General features: G+C 54.5%; 1 protein-coding gene and 2 long non-coding RNA genes across 4 annotated transcripts in view; 2 read left to right on the forward strand and 1 right to left on the reverse strand.

Moving 5' to 3' along the window:
- Positions 1–16854, forward strand: part of LOC102998499 (uncharacterized) — a 27380-nt gene extending 10526 nt beyond the window's left edge. Inside the window, exons 2-6 of one of the 2 annotated variants that reach the window (XR_452084.2) lie at positions 3931–4103; positions 5834–5920; positions 6658–6761; positions 13742–13979; positions 15058–16854. This is a non-coding gene — a long non-coding RNA (uncharacterized LOC102998499). The remainder of the gene's footprint in view (positions 1–3930; positions 4104–5833; positions 5921–6657; positions 6762–13741; positions 13980–15057) is intronic. The other variant, XR_452083.2, reaches the window with a different exon arrangement.
- The window catches only part of CCDC13 (coiled-coil domain containing 13), a 29404-nt gene that overhangs the window by 1034 nt on the left and 7776 nt on the right, over positions 1–20594 (reverse strand). The window contains exons 5-13 of the mRNA XM_007193455.2: positions 17374–17490; positions 16020–16124; positions 13712–13873; positions 12921–13097; positions 10844–11050; positions 9164–9303; positions 8595–8678; positions 6258–6380; positions 1931–2085 (exon numbers count right to left, since the gene is read on the reverse strand). Coding sequence (XP_007193517.2) covers positions 1931–2085; positions 6258–6380; positions 8595–8678; positions 9164–9303; positions 10844–11050; positions 12921–13097; positions 13712–13873; positions 16020–16124; positions 17374–17490 — 1270 coding nt within the window. The remainder of the gene's footprint in view (positions 1–1930; positions 2086–6257; positions 6381–8594; positions 8679–9163; positions 9304–10843; positions 11051–12920; positions 13098–13711; positions 13874–16019; positions 16125–17373; positions 17491–20594) is intronic.
- LOC102998314 (uncharacterized) lies at positions 17230–20134 on the forward strand. Its single transcript, XR_452082.3, has 3 exons — positions 17230–17439; positions 18536–19227; positions 19763–20134. It is a non-coding gene; the product is annotated as an uncharacterized LOC102998314 (long non-coding RNA).

Below are 20594 nucleotides of genomic sequence, written 5' to 3' on the forward strand. Positions count from 1 at the left end.
TTCTCCCACCCCCAGCTGTCCACTTCCTGCTTCTCCACTTGTTGAAACATTATACCTCCTTCAAGGTGCAGGACAAGGGCTGCCTTCCTCCAGGCCCTGACTGCCCGCTTTGTACCGAGGTGGTTCCTCTCACTACTCTCTCCATATTTGCACTTTATAAGTTTCTGGAAGGCAGCTGGGCCTGAGGTCTGGCCTGCAGGTTGAGTCTGAGTCTAGGCTGTCACTGCATCTGATGCCCTCTTACCACTGGGTCCCCCACCTCCAGTCTCCATCCACACTCACAGGGGATCCACGGTGGCTGGGGCCAGGGGACAAAGAGTGCTCAGAAAAAGAAATCAAAGCCCACCTGGTGGGGAACTCGAGCACTGTCACAGCATCAGAAAACCTCTGTGCTGAACAGGCCCTCAGGTGTGGCATGGCGCAGGGAAAATCACTTGGCATCAGCAGACCTGGCTTTTACTTCCTGCTGTGTGGCCCCAGGTAAACCATCAACCTCTCTGAGCTGGTTTCCTCACCTGTTCTTGCCTCTGTGAGGCCACAGTGAATACACATTTGGCCCTCAAGGCCTGTGTGATGGGACCACCTCCTCAGCACCTCGTGACTTCCCTACCTCACCACATATTCCCCTCCCCATGATCCAGTCTCACTACATCCAAGCCTCAAAGCCGTGCGCCCACCTCAGGGCCCTTGCACTTCTTCTTCCCTCTGGTATCTATGCCACATCCTCACCCGCTTCCACCATCCCTGCTCAGACATCAGCTCATCAGTTAGGGTGGCCGCCCCGTGGAAGACAGCTGCTCTCTGTACCTCCTGTCCCCTTACTCACCTGTAAGCCACAGCACCCACCTCCATCTGACCTACCATCTTTTACTGGTTTATTGTTCTCTTCCCCACTGGCAAGGAACTGCCATGAGGGACCACATTGCACAATCAGGCTCCCTATTGTACAGGTGGAGGGGTGTGCTATGCCCCCAAGAGGGGCGGTGCTCTTCCCATGTCACAGGCCAGCATGGACAGAAGCCACGTGGTCACTTTCTCCCCAGGCAGTTGCCCTTCCCTGTCCAGGCAGGACCAAAGTGGTTTTTCCTGCTGTGGCTTAGCTGTCCCTCGTTGGGAGCCCGGCCACTTGGCAGGAGGTGGGTCCATGGCCTGGAGACACTACATTCCTAAGGGACCTGTTTCTGCAAGCCCAGCAGGGCTAAGCCCTCAGGACCTTCCCCAGCCTGGACTCAGCGGCTCCTGGAAGGCCCCTGGAGCCCTGGCCCTGCTGGTGGGAGACTGGCACCACTCCCGCTCTGTGCCCTACTTCTGGAATGTCCTCCTGAAACGTTCTGATCTCTGCGCTGGGAAAAAACCTGAGTGTCCTTGGCTGGGGGCGGGGCAGTACTGGGGTGTTGAGAGGCAGGGAAGTGGGGGGCAACACCTCTACTCCCGAGCCTGGAGGGGTTGGGATGGGGATGTTGGAGAGAGGCAAGCTCCTCCTCTTCACACTGAAGGTTCTTCCTCCCCAGAAGTGGCTTCTGGTTCTGGCATCCCACACCCTCACTTCCCCAGCCCCACAAGATGCTGCCACTTCTGGTCTGGAGACTGTACCTTAAGAACCACTGTGTTAGAGCAGTAGAACTAACCTTTTGATTTAGGACAACTAAACTGTCCTCTGGAGCTGGTGTGGTCATGTGATTAGGATCTGGCCAATGGGATGAAAGCATAAGTGACACAAGCAACCTTAGGGTCCTGCCCTTGAAAGGTGAGGAGCTCAGGAAAGAGGGAGGAGCCAGTCAGCAGCAGCGGTCAGCCCCTCCGTCAGCGGGGAGCTTTGCCTGCCCCTGCTGCTGTGTGTCTTCTCCCCCCCGGCCCCCGAGTCAGAACCAGGAGCCCCAGAGCGCCGTGGGCCCAATGTGACCCCGGGCCGGCCGCACCTCAGCCCTACCTGTTTTGCTCCTGGGGGCTGCTCTCTGAGAAGCTGACGTCCTCCCAGGCTCCAGGCGCATCTTCTCCAGGTGCTGCTCCAGCACCACGGTGCGGTGCCGCTCCTGCTGCAGCTTCCTCTCTGACTCCAGAAGCTTGCTGTTGCTCTCCTCCACCCTGGTGATGAGAGAGCAGGGGCTGCCATAGTCCCTGGCACCCCACCTGCTCAGGCTCTCAGAGAGGTGGGCCCACCTAACACCAGCGGGCATGGGACTTGTTCTTCCTGATTTTTATTGCAGTAACACAGGAATGTGCATTTAAAACCATATCGTTCTCTCCAAGGCTTAAAATGAAAAACAAAAACAAAAACAAAAAAACACACAGCCTCTCCCCACCCCTCCTCACTCCCAATTTCTGCTCTCCAGACGCAACCACTTCTACCGCTTTTAGCTGTTTCTACAGATGCTTAGGCTGCTATTTTTTAAGTCTTAAATATAATCTTTTGACTTCCTGTCAGGCAACATGAGAACTTAGTTTTATTTTAGTACTCTCTCCTTGCCAAACAGAATCGCCTCTCCACCTCCCAATGTAGTTATATTACCATTTTTGGGCTCAATTAATGTTAGGTGGTGTATTAGTTTTCTATTGCTGCTGTAACAAATTACCACAAACTTAGCTTAAAACAACACAGATTTATCGCTCCATGGTTCTGTAAGTCAGAAGTTCAGCAGGTTCTGTTGGTTTCTCTGCTCCAGGTTTCACAAGCCAAAATCAAGGTGTTGGCTGACCTGGGCTCTTACCTGGAGTTTCTAGGGGAGAATCTGCTTCCAGGCTCGTCCAAGTTGTTGGAAGGATTCAGTTCCAACTGAAGGACTGAAATCCCTGTTTCCTGCTGGTTGTTAGCTGGGTGACTTTCATCTTTTAGAGGCTACTTGGCCCCCTCCATCTTCAAAGCCAGCCAGATACCCTTTTCATGCTTTGACTTTAACTTCTTCTGAAGCATCTCTTTGGTCCGGGCTGGAGAAATTTCTCTGCTTTTAAGGGCTCAAGTGATTAGATTGGGCCCACGTGGTAATCCAGGATAATCTTCCTATTTCAGGGGCCATAACGATCATTACATCTGCAGAGTCTCTTTTACCATATAACATAAAGTATTCACAGGCACAAGAGTGGGGTGAAGGGCACGGAGGACAAAATCCTGTCTACCACAGGGGGTTACGTTAGGACGATTATTCAGACAGGCAGTATACTCATGATTACATTCTCTTTCTTATTTGCTTGCTTTTCCTGGAGTTAGTGATTGCTTTCTGTTTGTTATTATTATTATTATTATTCTCTATATGCCTGTCATGAATTCATGGGCCTTGAAGAACTTGTTATTTGGTTATTTCACTAAAGGATCTGATTAATTTCACTGAGGCTGGGGCTAAGGTCCTTCTTGTGGTTAGGTATGGCATTTCAGACTTCTGTGATACTGAAGGCTCAGCTAGAAGGCCAGGACTGTCCCAAGAGATCTCACCCAAGCAAAGGATTACATACGTACATACACACATGCAAATCAGAGTGGAAGCCTGGATATGTACGTGCAGAGTTGGAGGAAGTGTTCTTCCCACCTTGGTGAAGAGTCAAGAAGGAACAGAATGGTAACAGTTTTGAAAAGAATACAACTACCAACACAAAACTGTATGCCAGCATAGTATACAGCTACTAACACAACCTGTTCAAACGTGTTCCTTGAAACTCATTTGCAAAAGCAACAGACTAAAATAACCTAAAGGTCCATCAACAGGGGAAAGACCAAATGAATGGTAACATATTCACACCATGAAATATGGTAGAATATGATGGAGTAGTGCTGTTCAACACAGTGGCTGCAGCCTCATGTCCACATGTAGCTATTCAAATAAAAACTAATGAAAATTAAATAAAATTCAGTTCCCCCAAAGCTCTAGGGTATCAGCTGAGAGAGAATCACACACGCATGACTCTGAGAGTGAGTGTCTCTTTAATTTTGTGCCCTAGGTGCCTTGCTTGCCCCACCCTCATCCCAGAGGCCCTGGAAGACGAGGCACACGTGGAGAAAGAGGCCACATACAGGAGAATGGAGGTGCCCCTGCTGAGCTGGCTGAACGGGGCATGTGAGTGATCCAGGTGGCATGATGTGAAGCAGAATTACCTAAGCCACCCACAGAATGGTAAGAAAGAATAAACCATCGTGTTTGAGGCCACTGGGTTTGGGATGGTGCAGCAGTAGATAACCAAGTCACCTTGATGCACAAATCCACTGCCCCCAAACTCAGGTGTAACTCAAAGCAGGGACTTCCCTGGTGATCCAGTGGTTAAGACTCTGCGCTCCCAATGCAGGGGGCCGGGGTTCGATACCTGGTCAGGGAACTAAGATCCTACATACCGCAACTAAGCCTGCACCGCAACTGGAGAAGCCCCCGCACCGCAGCGAAGACCCAGCGCAGCCAAAATAAATAAATAAATAAATTAAATAAATTAAAAAGAGAAAGAAACTCAAAGGAATTGGGAGAGAAAGTCATAATTGGGTATGTTTCTTCCATTGGATAGGCTAGAGGCTTGTACTATCCATTATATATATATTTTTAAATTTATTTTATTTATTTATTTAAAAAAAAATAAATTTATTTATTTATTTTTAATTTTTGGCTATGTTGGGTCTTCGTTGCTGTGCACGGGCTTTCTCTAGCTGCGACGAGCGGGGGCTACTCTTCGTTGCGGTGCCCGGGCTTCTCATTGCGGTGGCTTCTCTTGTTGCGGAGCATGGACTCTAGGCACACAAGCTTCAGTAGTTGTGGCATGCAGGCTCAGTAGTTGTGCACAGGCTTAGTTGCTCCGCGGCATGTGGGAGCTTCCCAGACCAGGGCTCGAACCCGTGTCCCCTGCATTAGCAGGCAGATTCTTAACCACTGCACCATATAATATAATGGAGGGAAGCCCTCCATTATATTTCAATGACAGAAAAAGAATTAATGTTACTTTTTCTCATTTGCTTGAGCATGTCTGAAATTCATACCCTCCCTTTTCTACTGAAAAGAAAACAAAGCTGATCACTCCTCACTGCTTAGGGAGTGGCCATCCCAGCACCCCAGCTCCTTTGGTGACTGTACTCCACCTTTCCCTTTATCAAGATGCCCCTCCTCCATTTCATTTTTTTTTTTTTTTTTGGCCACGCTGCACGGCATGCAGGATCTTAGTTCCCCGACCAGGGATCGAACCCACACCCCCTGCAGTGGAAGTGCGGAGCCTTAACCACTGGACAGCCAGGGAATTCCCACCCCTCCTCCATTATGTCAGCACCTGGCGGTCCTTCCACTCAGGGTGCCTGGCCTGTGTCCAGGGTTGGACGTATGAGCCACCCAGGCCAGCTAGACCTTCTCTCCTAGAACCCACTGGCACAAGAACTGAAAGCCACTGGGCCTACATCGTCCCAGTGGCCCAGGAGAGACCACTCAAGGGTTCCTGCTACCAAGGTCCCTGGATCTTCTTGGGCTCCTCTTCTGCCCTGCAACGGAGGGCAGTACCTTGGAGTCGGCCAGCACCTTCCCACACTCTCCTTTCCCTTAACTTAGCCAGAACTGGTTTCTTTTGTCTGTCACCAAAGAGCCCTGACTGACATGTGACACGGCCTGTTCAGGCAGACACTCAGTGGTGTCCTTTATATTTCTCAGTGCGGAGGTCACATGGTTGGGCCATGTGTTGGCCTGGGCACCTACAGTTCTTGCCAAAAGGGTCACTTGAGCGAGGAACGCTGATTTATCTGAATAGAAATCTGTCAACAACCCCTTGGAGGAAACCAAACCCCCTGGTGCACTGCCTTGGGTCACATACTTTCCTCCCCCAACCAGGGAAGTCTCAGCTCCCCATCTATCAGTGGCTCTCTTCCTCTTTGTAATTCCAGACCTCAGTCTAGCCTGGGACTTCTTCCCACCAAAGCCGCCAGTGACACCGAGTACAGTGCCATGTTCATCCTAGATCTTCATTATTGGTGAGTTGATCTGACTCATTTACCTACTCCAGAGAGTCCCTCCCTTGAGATGCCCACCTCACAGCCACCTGCATGCAACTGTCCTACTGGGGGCACGTAGGACAGGGCAAACCACAAGTATGACAACAGGGCCCCGAGACTGAGGGGCACTTGAGGGTCACGTGAGATGTGGCTGGGAATGCCCGGGGCCAACACTGTGGGAGCCAGACTCACCAGTGAGGTGGACCCAGTCATGGACGCGGCCTGGCCTCTGTCCAAGAGGGATGCCCTTGGGGCAGGCTGCCCACCCCCAGCCCACCTAGGCCCGTGAGAGTGCATCCCTGGCACCAGGTGTTACCGTTTCTGCAGAACGGTGACAAACTCGGTGAGCCGGTCACGCTCCACCTCAGCGGCCTGCCACAGGGCTTTGAACTCTGTCACCTCTGTCTGCCAGGCTTTTTGTTCTGGGGAGTCCGAGAACCTGGGGACCAAGGTGCGGGCAGAGGTCATTTAAGGGTTACCTGAAGAGATGCTTATCCCTATGGTGGTGGGAGGGGCTGGAAAGACATTCAGGGGTCCTCAGAGGGAGCCAGAGAGAAGAAGCCAGTCCAGTGCCTCCTGGCCTCTTCCGCTGGCTTCTTCTCACTTTACTATTCCCGGCCCTGCTGAAGTCTCTAGACCTCACTTAGCTGGCTCCAAAGCCAGACCCCAGCAGGGCTATAGTTTCATCAGCACCTCTGTCCATCCAATCCCTGTAGGGGCCTGGAATTTGTCTGGCTGCTATGGAAGTTGGCTCTTGGGGACCTGGGGGTGCCCTGGGAACCTGTGTGGCCTGGGACCTGACCGCCCTTCTCAGTGTCAGGTAGGCCCAGCCTCTGTCTCCCTGTCAGCCTGTCCTGGCCCTCTTGTATCTCCTGGCATGGCCCCAAGCCCAGTCCACTTTCCTGGACCCTGGACACTTGCTTTGTAATTTGGTCAGTTTTCTCCAGCCCTGATTCAGCCCATCACCGGTTCCCTCCTCACCACTGGGCCTTACCTGCTGGCTGGGGTTGGGACCCAAGGTGAGCTCTGTCCCCGACCCCAAGCCCCCAGAGCCAATGTGCGAGTGCCAAGCTGCTTTCTGCTCTGCCCTCACCCTTCCTAGGGAGACCCTGGTGATGCTGACTTGCTCTTCCAGAATCATAGGAGGGCGGGGCCCCAGTCCTCCCTGTAAACGGGGGTTGGTTGAGATGGGCTCTGAGGAGTACAGGCTCCTGCATTTTCTGGCCCCTAAATATATACTCTAAGGCCCTGCCGCTCAGCGTGGTCTTTGAACCAGCGACTGTGGCATCACCTGGGAGCTTGTTGGAACTGCAGGATCCCATTTCCTGCAGGATCTGACCTGCGGAATCAGAACCTGCATGTAACCTGGCAGATCCTCAGCTGATTCGTGTGTGCAGCGCAGTGGGGAACCCTACACCAGTCACCCCTGTGATCTCACGTGTTGGGGGAGGAGCTGATCCCCTCGCTCCGCCTGCCTCCCAGGCACCCCGTCAGAGCCGCCATGCCATCCCTGACAGTGACCCCACACTCTCTGGGGTCACTCCCACCCCGTGAACGTCTGTCCTGTCACTGACGGGAGAGCACTGTAAGTTCCATGAGGGCAGGGCCCGCACACGGTCGGGTTCAGTAAATATTTGTGTGTGGTGGAAGAAACAAGCTTAAGAACCAGCAGTCTGGGCAGCCCAGGGCACATCGGCTCCTGTATCCCTGTGGAGTGCAAAGGTCATGGCCACATAAGCCTGGAAGGGACCTTGGGGGCATCTTGTCCGTCTTCTTGCCTCTACTACTGTGACAACCACGTCAGAGTGACAGAGCCTGTCTGTTTTCCTTGTGGTGTGAGGAGAGTGTGGCAGGGGCCCTTGAGGCTCAGAGTTGGGCCCCTCTCTCCCAGTGCCCTTGTGACCCCAGGCTGCTGGATGGGGCATCTGCAGGGGTGGCCTTGGCCCACGGGTACCTGGGCCACCAAACGGCAGGCCAGAAGTATCCCAAGCACTTCTTGGGGAATAGCAGCCCAAGGAGGACCGATTTGCCGGCGCCACACAGCAAGTCAAACGTGAGACGAGGGCCCCTCAGAGGCTCGACCGGAGCCTGAACTGACCTGCCCGAGGAGTGGGAACGGCAGCTGACAGCAGGAGCATGGCTCCAGTGGACAGTGGGTAGGGCTCGGGACGGGGCTCCGAGGCAGGACAAAGCCACCCTTTGTCTGTGAGCTGGCAGGAAGAACAAGGGCCCATTGAAGCCCTAAGGCTTGATTCTATCAACAAGAGGGGGCCAGAGAGCTGAGGGGATATCAATGGCTTAAAGTGGGAACCCATATGACGTGAAATTCTCCCCCTAGAGATGGACTCTCAATGCGCAAGAGGAGGCAAGGGAAGGTGCTGGGCTCCAGGCCCTGGAAGATTCCTCGTGTTAACTCTGTGGTAGCAGGAAGGAACACTAGACCAAGACTGTAGTTCTGAAGCCGCTTGCCCTATCACCTTGGATAAGGCACTGGACCTCCCTGACCCTCCATGTCCTTATGGAACCTTGGAAGAGTCCCTGGACTTGGCCTGGCCTCGGCTTCCCATCCTGGTAATGGGATGGCAATACTGACTGAGCAGTCAAGCATGGGAAGGCCTGTGAGGGCCCGGGTTGGGGGGGCCTGGGCTCCTACCTGGGTGAGGGCCCGTGAGGACCGTGCAGGGAAGGCCATGTGAGAGCAGATTCCACCAGTGTGTGGCCCAGGCTGGTCACGGAGCTGTGCAAAAGCGGAGTGGGCACATCACCACGGGCGGGCAGGCAGGCTGGGCCCAGCTGCGCGGGGAGCAGGGGCCCGCAGGGAACCGGGGAGCCAGAGGAGGGGGCCAGCACCGGCCCTTGCAGCAGCCCTGTGGATTTGCTGCCCTCCTTTCCAGAACTCTCGCTTGCTCAAAACAAGACAGGAGCAGGGGACATCAGAGCCTCGAACACTCCAACACAGGTGTGTTTGAGAATCCTAGAAGCAGGTGAGATTCGAGGCCAGCTGGGAGAGGATTTTACAGGGAGCCGCAACCAAACACTCTTGAAGTAATAGTATCTGGACCTAACTGGCTCCTTCACGCAGATGCAGGGCTGACGGAAGCCCCCCCGCCACTTTGGAAGGACAACACCACAGACATCATAAAATTGCACCCGTGGCTTCCCATCCTTTCTTCTGAATAATTAATATTCACTTTCCAACCCCTCCATCCCACTGTGTCTTACCGAGAAGATCCAAGCCTGCCAGCGTGATCGCCTGCTGAGGCCGGGGACTTGGTCAGGCCCGGGTCCTCGGGGAACTTGGCGGAGGCCGGGTTGACCTCGGGCCCACTGGACCCCTCGCCTACTCCTTTATTCCGAAGATACTGCAGGGAACAGATGCGGGTTCCATTCTCAGGGCTTTGGCTCAGAGGCCTGGAGAAGGCAGGAGGGGGCCTTGGCTTGATTTTGGGGCTTTCAGGGGAAATGAAAGAGGCTTCTTTTCAGGAGTGCAAAGCGAGGCCTGTTTGGTGAAGGCGCCCCTTGCATTATAATGACAGCTAATAATGCCTCTCTTCAGAAAGGGAGCTTCATGGCCAAAGGAGGGTGACCGGGCCAGGAAGCTGTTCCACATTCAGGTCCCAGGGGGAAGTATGGGGACAGGCCCACCTCTCTAGGTAGCCCCACCCACACGGATGAATGGCAGGTGTGAGTTGAGGCCACTGGCCTTTGTCAGCTGGAGACACTCAGACCTTCCCCCGTCCCTCCCTCTTCCGGATGGCTGGTGGGGCCGGCTGAAGGAGGAGCACTGGAGGACCCCCAGCAGGAGGTCAGGCTGCCATCAACGGTGGGCCAGTTGGTGTGAGCCCCAAACAACCTGGCATGTCCCCCAAGCCCTGCCCATCCTGAGAAAACTCGCAGTGTGTGCCAGCTTGTCTGGTGGGTAGTGCTTGGCCCCAGCTGTCCGGTGGCCTCTGAGGTGAGAATCAGCCTTCTTTTGTGTGCCTGGAGCCAGGACAGCGGTGAGGTGAAGATGCTGTTCCTTCCACGCCTCTGCCAAGGCAAAATATCTTCAGGAGCTCACTCCTTAGACGAGCATTTACTGAGCAACTACTGTGTGCACAGTCCTGGGCCAGGCACCATGGTCTTTTCCCCGTCAAGGAGAGGTTGGGGGAGAAAACAGGAAATTGATCACACAGCGTGACCAAAGTTTGGCTTGGGAATGTACAGGGAGTTAGGAGAGTGCCCAGGAGGGGCACGTAACCCAGAATGGGAGCCCTGGAACTTCCTGGAGGAGCTCTTGACTAATAAGATCTAAAGACTGAGGGGGAGGAAAGGGAAGGTTTGTGCTTCAGGCATGTGCACAGGCCCAGAGTGGGGAGAAAGCAAGGCCATGGAGGAGCTAAATGGTATCCACATGGCCAGAGTTGTGGAAAGTGGGGAGTGAAGAGAAGTTGCAGGAGGGAGGGCAGCAGGAGCTAGTCACATGGCGCCCTGCAAACTGGACGAAGGAGCGTGGCTTCCCTTCTGCCATCCCACTGCCTGGAATGTGGATGTAAAGGCTGGCACTGTGGCCACCATCTTGGACCATGAGGATGAAGGCCACAGCTGGGGAGGGAGAGGGTGAGCTGGCAGGAGCCCGAACCCTTGAGGCTTGAGTGAGGCGGAGGGTGATGGGGAGCCACAGACAGGTTTTATGTGGAGCAGGGAGACAATCTGGTGTGTCCCTTCAAGAGGAAAGGTGTGTGCACAATGGGCCAGGGAGCCAGATGGAAGCAGGGAGCCAAAGTGGGACCAGGTAGGATGTGGCGCAGCCCAAGTGAAGGCAGGTGGGGAGAAGTGGAGGTGGCTGAGGTTTCTCTGGATACCGGATGGACTTGCCAGGACGTGGGAATGGATGCTGGGCTGAGCCAGCGCCCTACTCACCTGCATACTGAGTTGCCCGATCTCCACCTCCAGCTGCCGCACCTTGGCCTCCCGCTCAGCCACCGTGGCCCGCAGCTGGGCCACGAGGCTGCTGCTCTGCTGGGCCTCATTGTTGAGCTGCTGGTCCAGGTGGTGCCGGGACACTCGCGTCTTCTCCTCCTGCAGGCTCAGGCTGCCCAGAATCTCCTGTAGCTGCTTCAGCTGGTCCTGCGGGGCCAAGTGGGAGGGTGGGCGAGGGTCAGCCACGGCCCTGGGTAAAGAAGGACACGAGAGAAGACCGCCTCCTCCCACCCCTTCCCTGCTCCCTCGGGAACCTAACAGTGGGACGCTAGTGTTTCCCTGAGAAGCAGGAGGAACACCTTGCCTGTCCTCGGGGGGGGTTCAACCAGGCTTTCCTGTCCTCAGCTTCTTTCTCCCTGAGATCGGGGCTAAGAAGGACATCCACGGGGCTCTCGGGACAACAGAAAACAGCTCAGACGGTGGCCCCTCAGCCAGTGGGTAAAAAGAAGCCCTATCCCACTGTGCTGGAAGACCACCTTTGAAGGCAGTACCTGGACCCCTCACCACGGATCCTTCAGCACCTGATGGAGGCCCCATCCCTGGAGATGCTCCCAAGGAGACCTCTGGGGTGGAGGCTTCCTGCCTGGGGGGCTGGGAAGGACCATATTGGCGACCTGGAACAGGTGAGGGCGTTGTCTTCACCTCATTGTGGAGGAAATGGAGGCCCAGAGAGCCCAGGACACACTGCTGGTGAATGGCAGGGCTAGGGCTTGTTTGCAGCTCTCACCATGCACCTTCAGTGACAAAGAATAGTGGCCCCAGGGGCCTCAATGGACATCCAGCCCACACCTTATTTAAAAACTGGGAGCTGAGGCTTCCCTGGTGGTGCAGTGGTTAAGAATCCGCCTGCCAACGCAGGGGACACGGATTCGAGCCCTGGTCCGGGAAGATCCCACATGCTGCGGAGCAACTAAGCCCGTGTGCCACAACTACTGAGCCTGCAAGCTACAACTACTGAGCCCACGTGCCACAACTACTGAAGCCCGTGTGCCTAGAGCCCGTGCTCCGCAACAAGAGAAGGCACCGCAATGAGAAGCCCGCGCACTGCAATGAAGAGTAGCCCCCACTCGCCTCAACTAAAGAAAGCCCGCGCACAGCAACAAAGTGCCAACGCAGCCAAAAAAAAATAAATAAAATAAATAAATTTATAAAAATAAAATAAAAACTGGGACCTGAGGCTCAGAGAGGGGATGCAACTAGCCTAGAATCACACAGTGAGGTATGAACAGAGGGGGCCCAGATTCCAGGTCTTCTGTGCCCTGCCCACCACCCTGCCTGGTGAATTATTATGGACCAAGGCATGCCTAAGCCAGTGTCAGTTCCCCTTTGCACCACTGTCAAGCCAGTCATGACCACCCCAGGGGCCTGTGGGCACAACTTGGAATTCAGAGGCCAAAACCCTGGGGTGGCTCAGGCCCCAGAGAGAAAAGGCCAGGTTAGGGTCAGGAAAGCAGTGCGGCTTTGTTAATCAAAGGAGGTTTTACAATCAGATAAATCTGGTTTGAATTCAGTTGTGTGGCCTTGGATGACTTACCTAGCCAATTAGAGCTTTGGTTTCCCCATCCGTGAAATGGGATTATGTGTCCCTAAGGGTTATCTTGGTGACTAACCATTATAAACCACACCCCACGTGCCCAGAAACGGGGGTGCTGTATGCTGTCACACAGACAAGGATATGCACCAGCGCCCCCCTCAGTTGTCCCTTCCGTTCCTCCATGAGAAATATCCCAGGGTGTAATCCCATCTGCTGCCCCCTCATCCTCTTCTTTCTCCTTTGGGGTCCACAGGTGCAGTGGCTTGTGCCCGGCATCAACCTCACACAACACGACCTGTACTGGCCCTTGGGCAGCCTCTGAGCTGCTCCCGTACTTGCGGCCAAGCTTTGGGGATGGGCCCAGTGGAGGCAATGAGCTCCTGGGTTATGCAGGTGGCATTTTGGGGCGAGGGAGGGCTCCGGAGGGGCTGGGGCTGGGTCACAGGTCTCTGGGTGGGGCAGGGGTCCCAGAGGTGGCTGTACCATGAGGGCGTCGATGAGCTCGTCGTCATGCCGGCCCTTCTCCACGAGGGTCCCCATCTGACTCCTGAGGGTCTTCACTTCGCTCGACAGCACCTTGTTCCGGGACCTCACGCCCTCAAACTTCTTTCTCAGCTCTTCGAGCTCTCTCTGGAGGGCATCCCGCTCCGCTGCAAGTTTCTGTAACCAGAGGGCGCGGTCACGGGCAGCAGGGCTGAGTGGGACTCGGCCCACGGCTGAGCCCTCGCTCTCCCTCGCTGGTGAGGCCAGAGCTGGGAGGGGACTTGTTGAGGTCACAGAGCAAGTCAGTGGAGCCGGGCCCCTGACTCCCAGCCTCGGCCTCCCGGGGTATCAGTCAGCCCAAGCACATGATGGACGTGACCCAGATGGATGACAGCCTGAGAACACAGGGGCCAGACTCGGACACGAGAGGAAACCCACTGGCCAACGCTGGGTGTGTCGTCCCGAGGACCCTCAATCCCTGCCTGAGAGGCAAAAAGAGAAAAGCCATGCTTCGGTGGACAGTGCCAAGCCTGGGGTTCAAACTGAAGTGCCTCATTCCACCAAGAGCTAGTTTCAGGTCCAGCATCTCCAAAACAGCCAGAATGGGGCCACCCGACGTTCAAGAAATGGGCTCTGGGTGAGGAACCAGTCAGGCAGCTCAAGGGGGATGGATAGGACGTGAGGAACATGCACAGAGGTGACCCCAAACCCCAGAGCCTCCAAGTCCTCACAGGGGTGGTCGTGGTCTCCTGGCCCCAGGCGCCCCTGACCTCCTTCCAGGCACACGTTACCTCCCAGCTTTCCTGTTTTTCCCTCTCCAGGTTGCGGATCCTCAGCAGATTTTTCTCCTGTGCCGACAGCTTCCTTGGATCGGGATAGACAGACAAGTCGTCACTGGCTGTTTCTACCGACCGGCTCCGAGTCTGTCCCAGCTGTTTCTCAAGCTCTCGAACCTGAGGGTGGTTCCACAACAGGCCTGCAAGTCAGACTCGACCCTCAGGGGGGCCGCCCTGTGATGTGACAGGAGACCCCACTAGACAGGCGACAACACGGTTCCAGGTGGACGTGGAGGTCCCGAGGAGAGGGACTGGGGTGGGGGAGGGATGGCAGGGATCTGCGGTGGCATCCTGAGCGAAACAGGGGGAGACACTAGGGAGGTTTAGCTTGGAAAAGAGAAACTTCAAAGTAAATGAGAAAAATCACCCTATCTCTGAGGCCAAGAAGCAGATGTGTAGCCCCAGGAACTTGGGAGGGAAAGGATAGCAGGTCTCAGTACCAGGAAGAGCTAACAGACAGGCCACCCAAGCCTGGGCGGGCTCCTCGGGAGGCTGCGGGCTCCTGGCCACTTGGAGGAGATGCTGCAGAGGGCGGGCAGGGTTTGGAAGCGGGGAGACCAGCTCAAAGCCTCGCTGGCTGTGTGACTGTGCACAGATTACTTAACTTCTCTGAATCTCAGGTCCCTCATCTGTGAAGAGGCCTGTGAGTACACGCTGCATAATGTTGTTATGAGAATTTAGTACCCTGAACTTGTCTGAGCCTGGGAATCCCCAAGATGCTTCTTGGGATGACAAATCTTGGGGCCCACTCCATACCAACAAGTCAGAGCTCCAGGGGAAGAACTCGGGGATCTGCATTTTAAACAAGTGCTACAGGTGATTTTTAGGATTAGGCAACTTCAAGAAACCCCAAAATGGCCTGGGTGAAGCCCTCAGCACAGGGGAGGTGAATGTCATCGACAGAACGATGGCTTTATCACACTGGGTTTAAAGTGGATAACTCCTAGGGTCCTTCTAACCCTGATTTCCATGTCAACACAACATAAATGATGGAACAAAGTTGGGTAAACCTGAGCCAGGGGCAAAATTCACTAGGATCCCTGGTAAAGGGCCTCAGTATGGCTTTGAAAGCACATTTCAGTGCCCTCGTGTGGCACTGTGTGGTAATTCCATCTAAACGTTAAAGAACACAGTACTATTACTTTTAACCGTTTGTTTACACAGCTTAACAACACTAACAATAATAACTAATGTGTTGAGTGTTTATTATGGCCAGGCACTGTGCTGGGCACTTCCCAAACGATATTTCACTTAACCCACAACAACCCTACAAGGAAGGCATTATTATTTCCATTTTACAGGTGAGGAGACTGCAGCACAGAGAGATGAAGAGATTTGCCCAAAGACACCAAACTTATAGACCAGTGACTGAGGCCAGACTCAAACTCAGGTCTCTTGAACCACAAGGCCACACACTGGTCGTTAACCACGGTTTTTCAGAGACCTCTCCCCCTTCATGTTGGCTTCAGGGATCCCACAGGAGACCCTGAGGGTACAAGCCGCCTGGGAACCTGGGGATGAAGGCGATGCACTTGGCAAATAGTGGAAACGACACACCTATTTGTGTGACTCTTGGTTTCTTGGTACAGCTAACCTTCGGATGGTGTCTCCTGCATGCCAGGCACTGTGGTAAGCAATTTACACATCTGTACTCATTCAGTCCTCCCAACAACCCTGTGGGGTAGGCACTGTCATTATCCACAGTACACAGAGGAGGAAACTGAGGCACAGAGAGGCGAAGCAACTTGCCCAAGGCCACACAGTTGGTGGGTGGTGGGCTGGGATTTGAAGCCAAGCAGTCTGGCTGTGGAGCCCCTGTTCCTAGCCTCTAGAGATGCTCCAAAATATTTAGAGCGTAAAGAGGGAGACAGGCTAAGTTTTTTTTTGCGGGGGTGGTAATTAAAACCTTCAAAAGCCTACAGGCATCTGGACAAAACTGGAAAAAGCCTACAAGTACAACAGTCACGCAAATTTACATGAACTAGGGAAAAAAAATCTGCCTGGAGTAAAATAAATCAAAGGCTCTGGCATTTGTTGAGCGCCAGTGCCTGGTATGTAGTGTTATATAAATGCTCGTTCACTTCATAACAAATGAAAACCAGGCTGGTTGGGGAGAATGTAAAACAACAGCCCTGCGAGTGTGCTCTGCAGAACCTAAAGGCCTTTTTTGGGTTCTGTGTCTCTAATGTGGGTCAGCGTGGGTCTTTCTGGGGCATTTAAAACCTAACGTTCAGGGCCAGGAGAAGTCTGATGACTCACTCACCTTGCTCTGCAAGACGAGAATTTGTTGAGCCCGACCCCTCCACGTCCCAGGCGAGGACAGGAGCTGCTGGATGTTCACATCTTCCCCAACCTCACTGGTTAACACCTGAAAAAGGTGAGGCCTTCAGTATGGCCGGGAGAGAGGGCTCTGCCAGAGCCCTAAAGCTGCTGCACGTGCACAAACAGTGCTGGGTGCATGGGGCTCCCTGAAGGCCCGGCTTCCACCTGCACAACCTTCCCCCTTCCCCCGCTCCCCGCCTCAAAGGCCAATTGACCACACTCCAAGAGCAGCTCTCCCTGGGAAAGCAGTGAACCCATCATCCCCAGCACTTCTTGGTGATGCTTAGAGCAGACAAGGAACTGCTGACAATGCCCAGGTGGGGCCCCTTGCCCTTGACACATTCTGGGATGAGTGAACCACAGAGTTGACCAAGACCTGCTCCAAATTTGTTCACCTGTCACCCAGGACTGAGATCATTCTGGATGGCTCCAGGGAGGACATGGCCACAGGGCCTCGCCCTCCGTGCAAAGCCACTGACAAGGGGCCATGTCTGAGTGCAGCAAAGAGGGGGAGGCTACCGAATGTCACTTGGGGATGTTTGGTTCCAGAAGGGTCCAGCTTTGGGGCTGTTGCAGAGAGGTGTTCAGGCCCAACTTCGAGGCTTTGAGGTGGAAACAGTACACCCCAGCTTGTGCCCTGGCCCCTCTGCAGCCTGTCACGGAAACCCATCTAGCGTACCAAGTCTCTGGTGCTTGTTTCCACAATAGAACTCTGTTTTGGAAATCTTGGCTGGCCTGAGTGGTTCCAGCAGGAACCGCTGCTGGTGGTACAAATGCCAGAGAATTCACTATGTAAATAAAAATAAATAATGAACCAGCTGGGCCTGCCTCCCAAGTCCGAGCATTTTCCTTTGAAAGGGGCCTTTAACACACAAACAACCTTTACATTTTCTAATATTACAGACAGCAGAGGGCAGGAGATCGGTCTTGGTAGGCTTCCAAGTCCAAGGTGGCTTATTAAGAAGATGCCCAAGATCTGTTGGGGTGCACATAGCACAGGGAAGGTTTAAGGGCCCCTCCAGGGTGGACAGCACTGTGCTCCCCCGTCCAGGGTTGGGTGGGCACCACAAGGGCTTCTATGCAGGGCCCCGCAGGCAGCCGGTAACCCCCCTCACCTGCTGGGTCTGTTTCAAGGGCTGGTGGAAGGAAGTTACTGGATCTGAGCCTGACCCAGAACAAGCAGCATGATGCTCACGGGGCCAAGCTCCTGAATGGAAGCCATTGTCCCAGCCATGACCTTCCCAGGCCCAGGCCCAGGCCCACCCACGAGGACCTGAACCCTGGCCTGGAAATACCTTCTGGGCCATCCGGAGCTCCTGCTTCACAGCCTGGATCTGGTTGCGGAGGTCACTCATCTTCAGGTTTGTGGCCGCCAGCCTGTCCTGCAAGACCTTCACCTCTGGGCTGTCCTGCTAGTTGGGAAAGACAGGAGGGAGAGCAGTCATTTGAGGCCTAGATAGTAACCATAATCACAGCCCCCGTTTATCCAGGTATGTGCAGGTACCACACGAAGTGCTTGACAAGGAGGAACCCATTTCATCCTCACAACCCCTGTGAGGTAGGTTCCGTTAGCGATGCAGAGCAGAGGCTGGAGGGGGGTGACCCCTCGGCTTGGGGGACCTGGTAGGTAAGGGGGAGCGTGGATGTGGATCCCGGCAGCCCAACTTTGGGGGCTGAGCCCTGTGCTCCGAGTGTGGCGCACACGGGGGGCGTGGGTGGTGGCCGCAGACGGGGAGCATCTGGAGGGGGCTGCTTCCCAACCCCCAGACACTCCCAGGCTGTGGGCTCTGCTGTGCTCAGAGACTGGCATCATAGCAAATCCATCCTCACTCAGGATGAAGAGGGAACTGGCTCCTTTAGCGAAGGCAGCCCCAGCTTGGCAGGAGGGTCATGACCATCCCAACTTGGGGCCTTCCTCTCCTAGAATTGTCAGACTGGGCCTTGGGCTCCCTTTCCCAGCAATGAGCTCACTGAATAGAAATAAGGACCCAGTTTATTCCCCAAATGCTCCATTTCTGTGGCTTGAAGAACTGCAGGAGCCATGAAAACTCTGCCTGCTGGAACTCTTAGCAAAGTCTTTTTTTAAAAAAAATATTTCATTTAAACTATTTGGATGAAACTTTTCTCAAATGTGTTCCCCATTTATGATTTAAATAGAAGTTCCTGAAACTCTCAGTACTTTGGCATTAAAGGGACTCCAAGGTCAGCCCATTCAAACCCTTGCCATAGGTGATGCAGATAAGGTCCAGAGAAGGGAAATAACATGGCCTCACAGGCACACAGCTGGTTGGGGTGACAGAAGTGGGAGTAGAGGCCTGGTCCTTCCTTTGCTCTGGCGGATTCTCCCAATATAAGCTTTTGCTGATGCCAGGGCATCGTGGTGACAGAAACATCGGTTGGTGGGTTGAGTGTCCCATCAGGCAATGACACTAAGACCATCTGCTCCTGTCCCAGCAGATCGGGTGGACTAGACTTCTGGGAAACAGGATGGGTCCTGCAGCGGCTTTCTGAACTTTCCTTAGTAGCCACAGGCAAAACCGCCTGTGAACGCTAGTGTGAAAGATAGATCCCAGAAGACTGGGTCTGGGGAGTTCCATGGACCCCAGAGGCTCTGGGCAGCCCCGCTGAAAACCACTGGTCAAGGAAACTAGACCTGCACACAGGGCCCAGAAGGCCTGGACTCATCTGGTCTTCTCATCTAGGAAACGGCTGCTTCCTCACAGCACCCCCAGGAGGCCAAACAGAGTAACCAGTGTGAGCAGAATTTGCAAATTGGGAATTTACGTAAAACACACATGCATCTTTCTTTAATCTATATTTTGGTATGTCCTTCTGCCGCCTGGCTGTATGCCATCCCTCCCCACTGCTGTTGGGAGCCTCTCTGCTCCCCTGCTAAGGTGCTGCTTTGAATCTGCCCTGCGTTGGGAAGCAACAGTCCCTGCCTGTCAGATCTTCGGTGCCCTGAGCCCCCTGCTGGCTCTGGTGGGTGGCGGTACAGGAGCCGTGAGAGCATTTGGGAGCCTGAGGGCACGGAAAGAGCACACCGATTGGATCCGGATCTGAGACCCAGGCGGCGGCAACAACCGTCTCCAAGCCTCGTTTCCTCTTCTGTGAAAGGGGGGCACGTTATACCAGCCTCCAGGGTACATGTGAGTATTGATGGGATAACGCACGTAAAGGGTGCCCTCTGGGGCAGATTCTGACGGGGGGCGATGCTGGGGGGCATAGCCTGGCTTGGGTGGGCAGCTGGCAAAGGCGGCTGAGGGCCATATGGTGTTCTGGTGAGGGCATCACCCTCTCTGCTCTGCCAGGCCCCAGACCTCCCCTCCCAGGAAGCTGAGCCAACCCTACCTGCCTGATATTTCAGAGCTGTTTCTGCCCAGAGTGAGATTTCACAGGCTTTGTGGGTGTCTTGGGCCTGGGCACGCCCTCCCCCACCCTGGGCTGTTTCCTCTGAGGATACCGGAAATGGTGTCCATGGGAGCGGATAGCGCCAAGGCCACTCACACCACAGCTTCATGAGGCCCCACGCGTAGTGAGGGCGCTCAGCTCCACTCTGGAATGTGCTTGGAGCTCTGGGCTGGGATGTGGAGTGAACCTGCAGGCCCTGGAGTATGGCCCAGGCTTGGGTCGCCCTGAACAGTCTAACGAGGGGGACGTGGCTATTGTCCTCTCTCTGATCAGAAGATGCCCGGGAAAACACGTGTCCCGAGGAATGGAGACTGCAACCCACCACGCACTCTTCCGTCAGAAACCTCCCAGGCTCCCTGCAGCCACAGAATGAAGTTGGACTTCCTATTCCAGCTACCATCAAGGCCTCCCTCCACAGGTGACCCCGCCCCAGCTTTGTTTGGATGTGTTCCCCTTTTCCTCCTCAGGGGCCCTGGGCTGCAGCCAAACATTATCCAGCTGATGCCCAGCTAACAAACAAAATAGGAATATTGATGCTTTCCTGCTCTGAGCTTGCACTGCTTCTGCTGGAAGGGCCACCCCCATCTTCCTGCTCCAGCAAGGCCACTTGAGGAAGCCCTCATCCATCCCACCTCCTGGCTGCCTCAGGTAGAATGTGTGCTCCCTCTGTGAACTCAGAGCCTAGGGGCTTTCTCTGAAGGCCCTGTTCCCCTCCTTCCTTTAGTTTGCCTGCTCATCTCCCCTCTTGAACCCCCTGTGGACAGTGGGCCTGTTTTTGATTCTCTGTGTTCCAGGGCTCAGAACATTCTGTCAAGCTCAACAAGTGACTGAACAAGTAGTTTCCCATTTAGGACAGCCCCAGTCAGAGATATGGATAAACAAGGGGCAGCTTAGAAGTGTCCCTCAGAGCTGGGAAAGGCACTGAACGACACTCAGTCTAGTGTCTGCTGAGGGCGGAGCCCCTCCGTTGCCTCCCCAGCAATGAGACAAATCTACGCAAGACTAGCCTTCAGGAGACATGTTCACCCCTGGAACCTGAGGGGCCCATCACTCGAGGGCAGTATTCTCCTCAAGACAGGCACGAGGCGGCTTGATCTTGAGTCGT

Source organism: Balaenoptera acutorostrata, chromosome 10, assembly GCF_949987535.1.
Source record: "Balaenoptera acutorostrata chromosome 10, mBalAcu1.1, whole genome shotgun sequence".
In the NCBI taxonomy this organism is placed as follows: Eukaryota; Metazoa; Chordata; class Mammalia; order Artiodactyla; family Balaenopteridae; genus Balaenoptera; species Balaenoptera acutorostrata.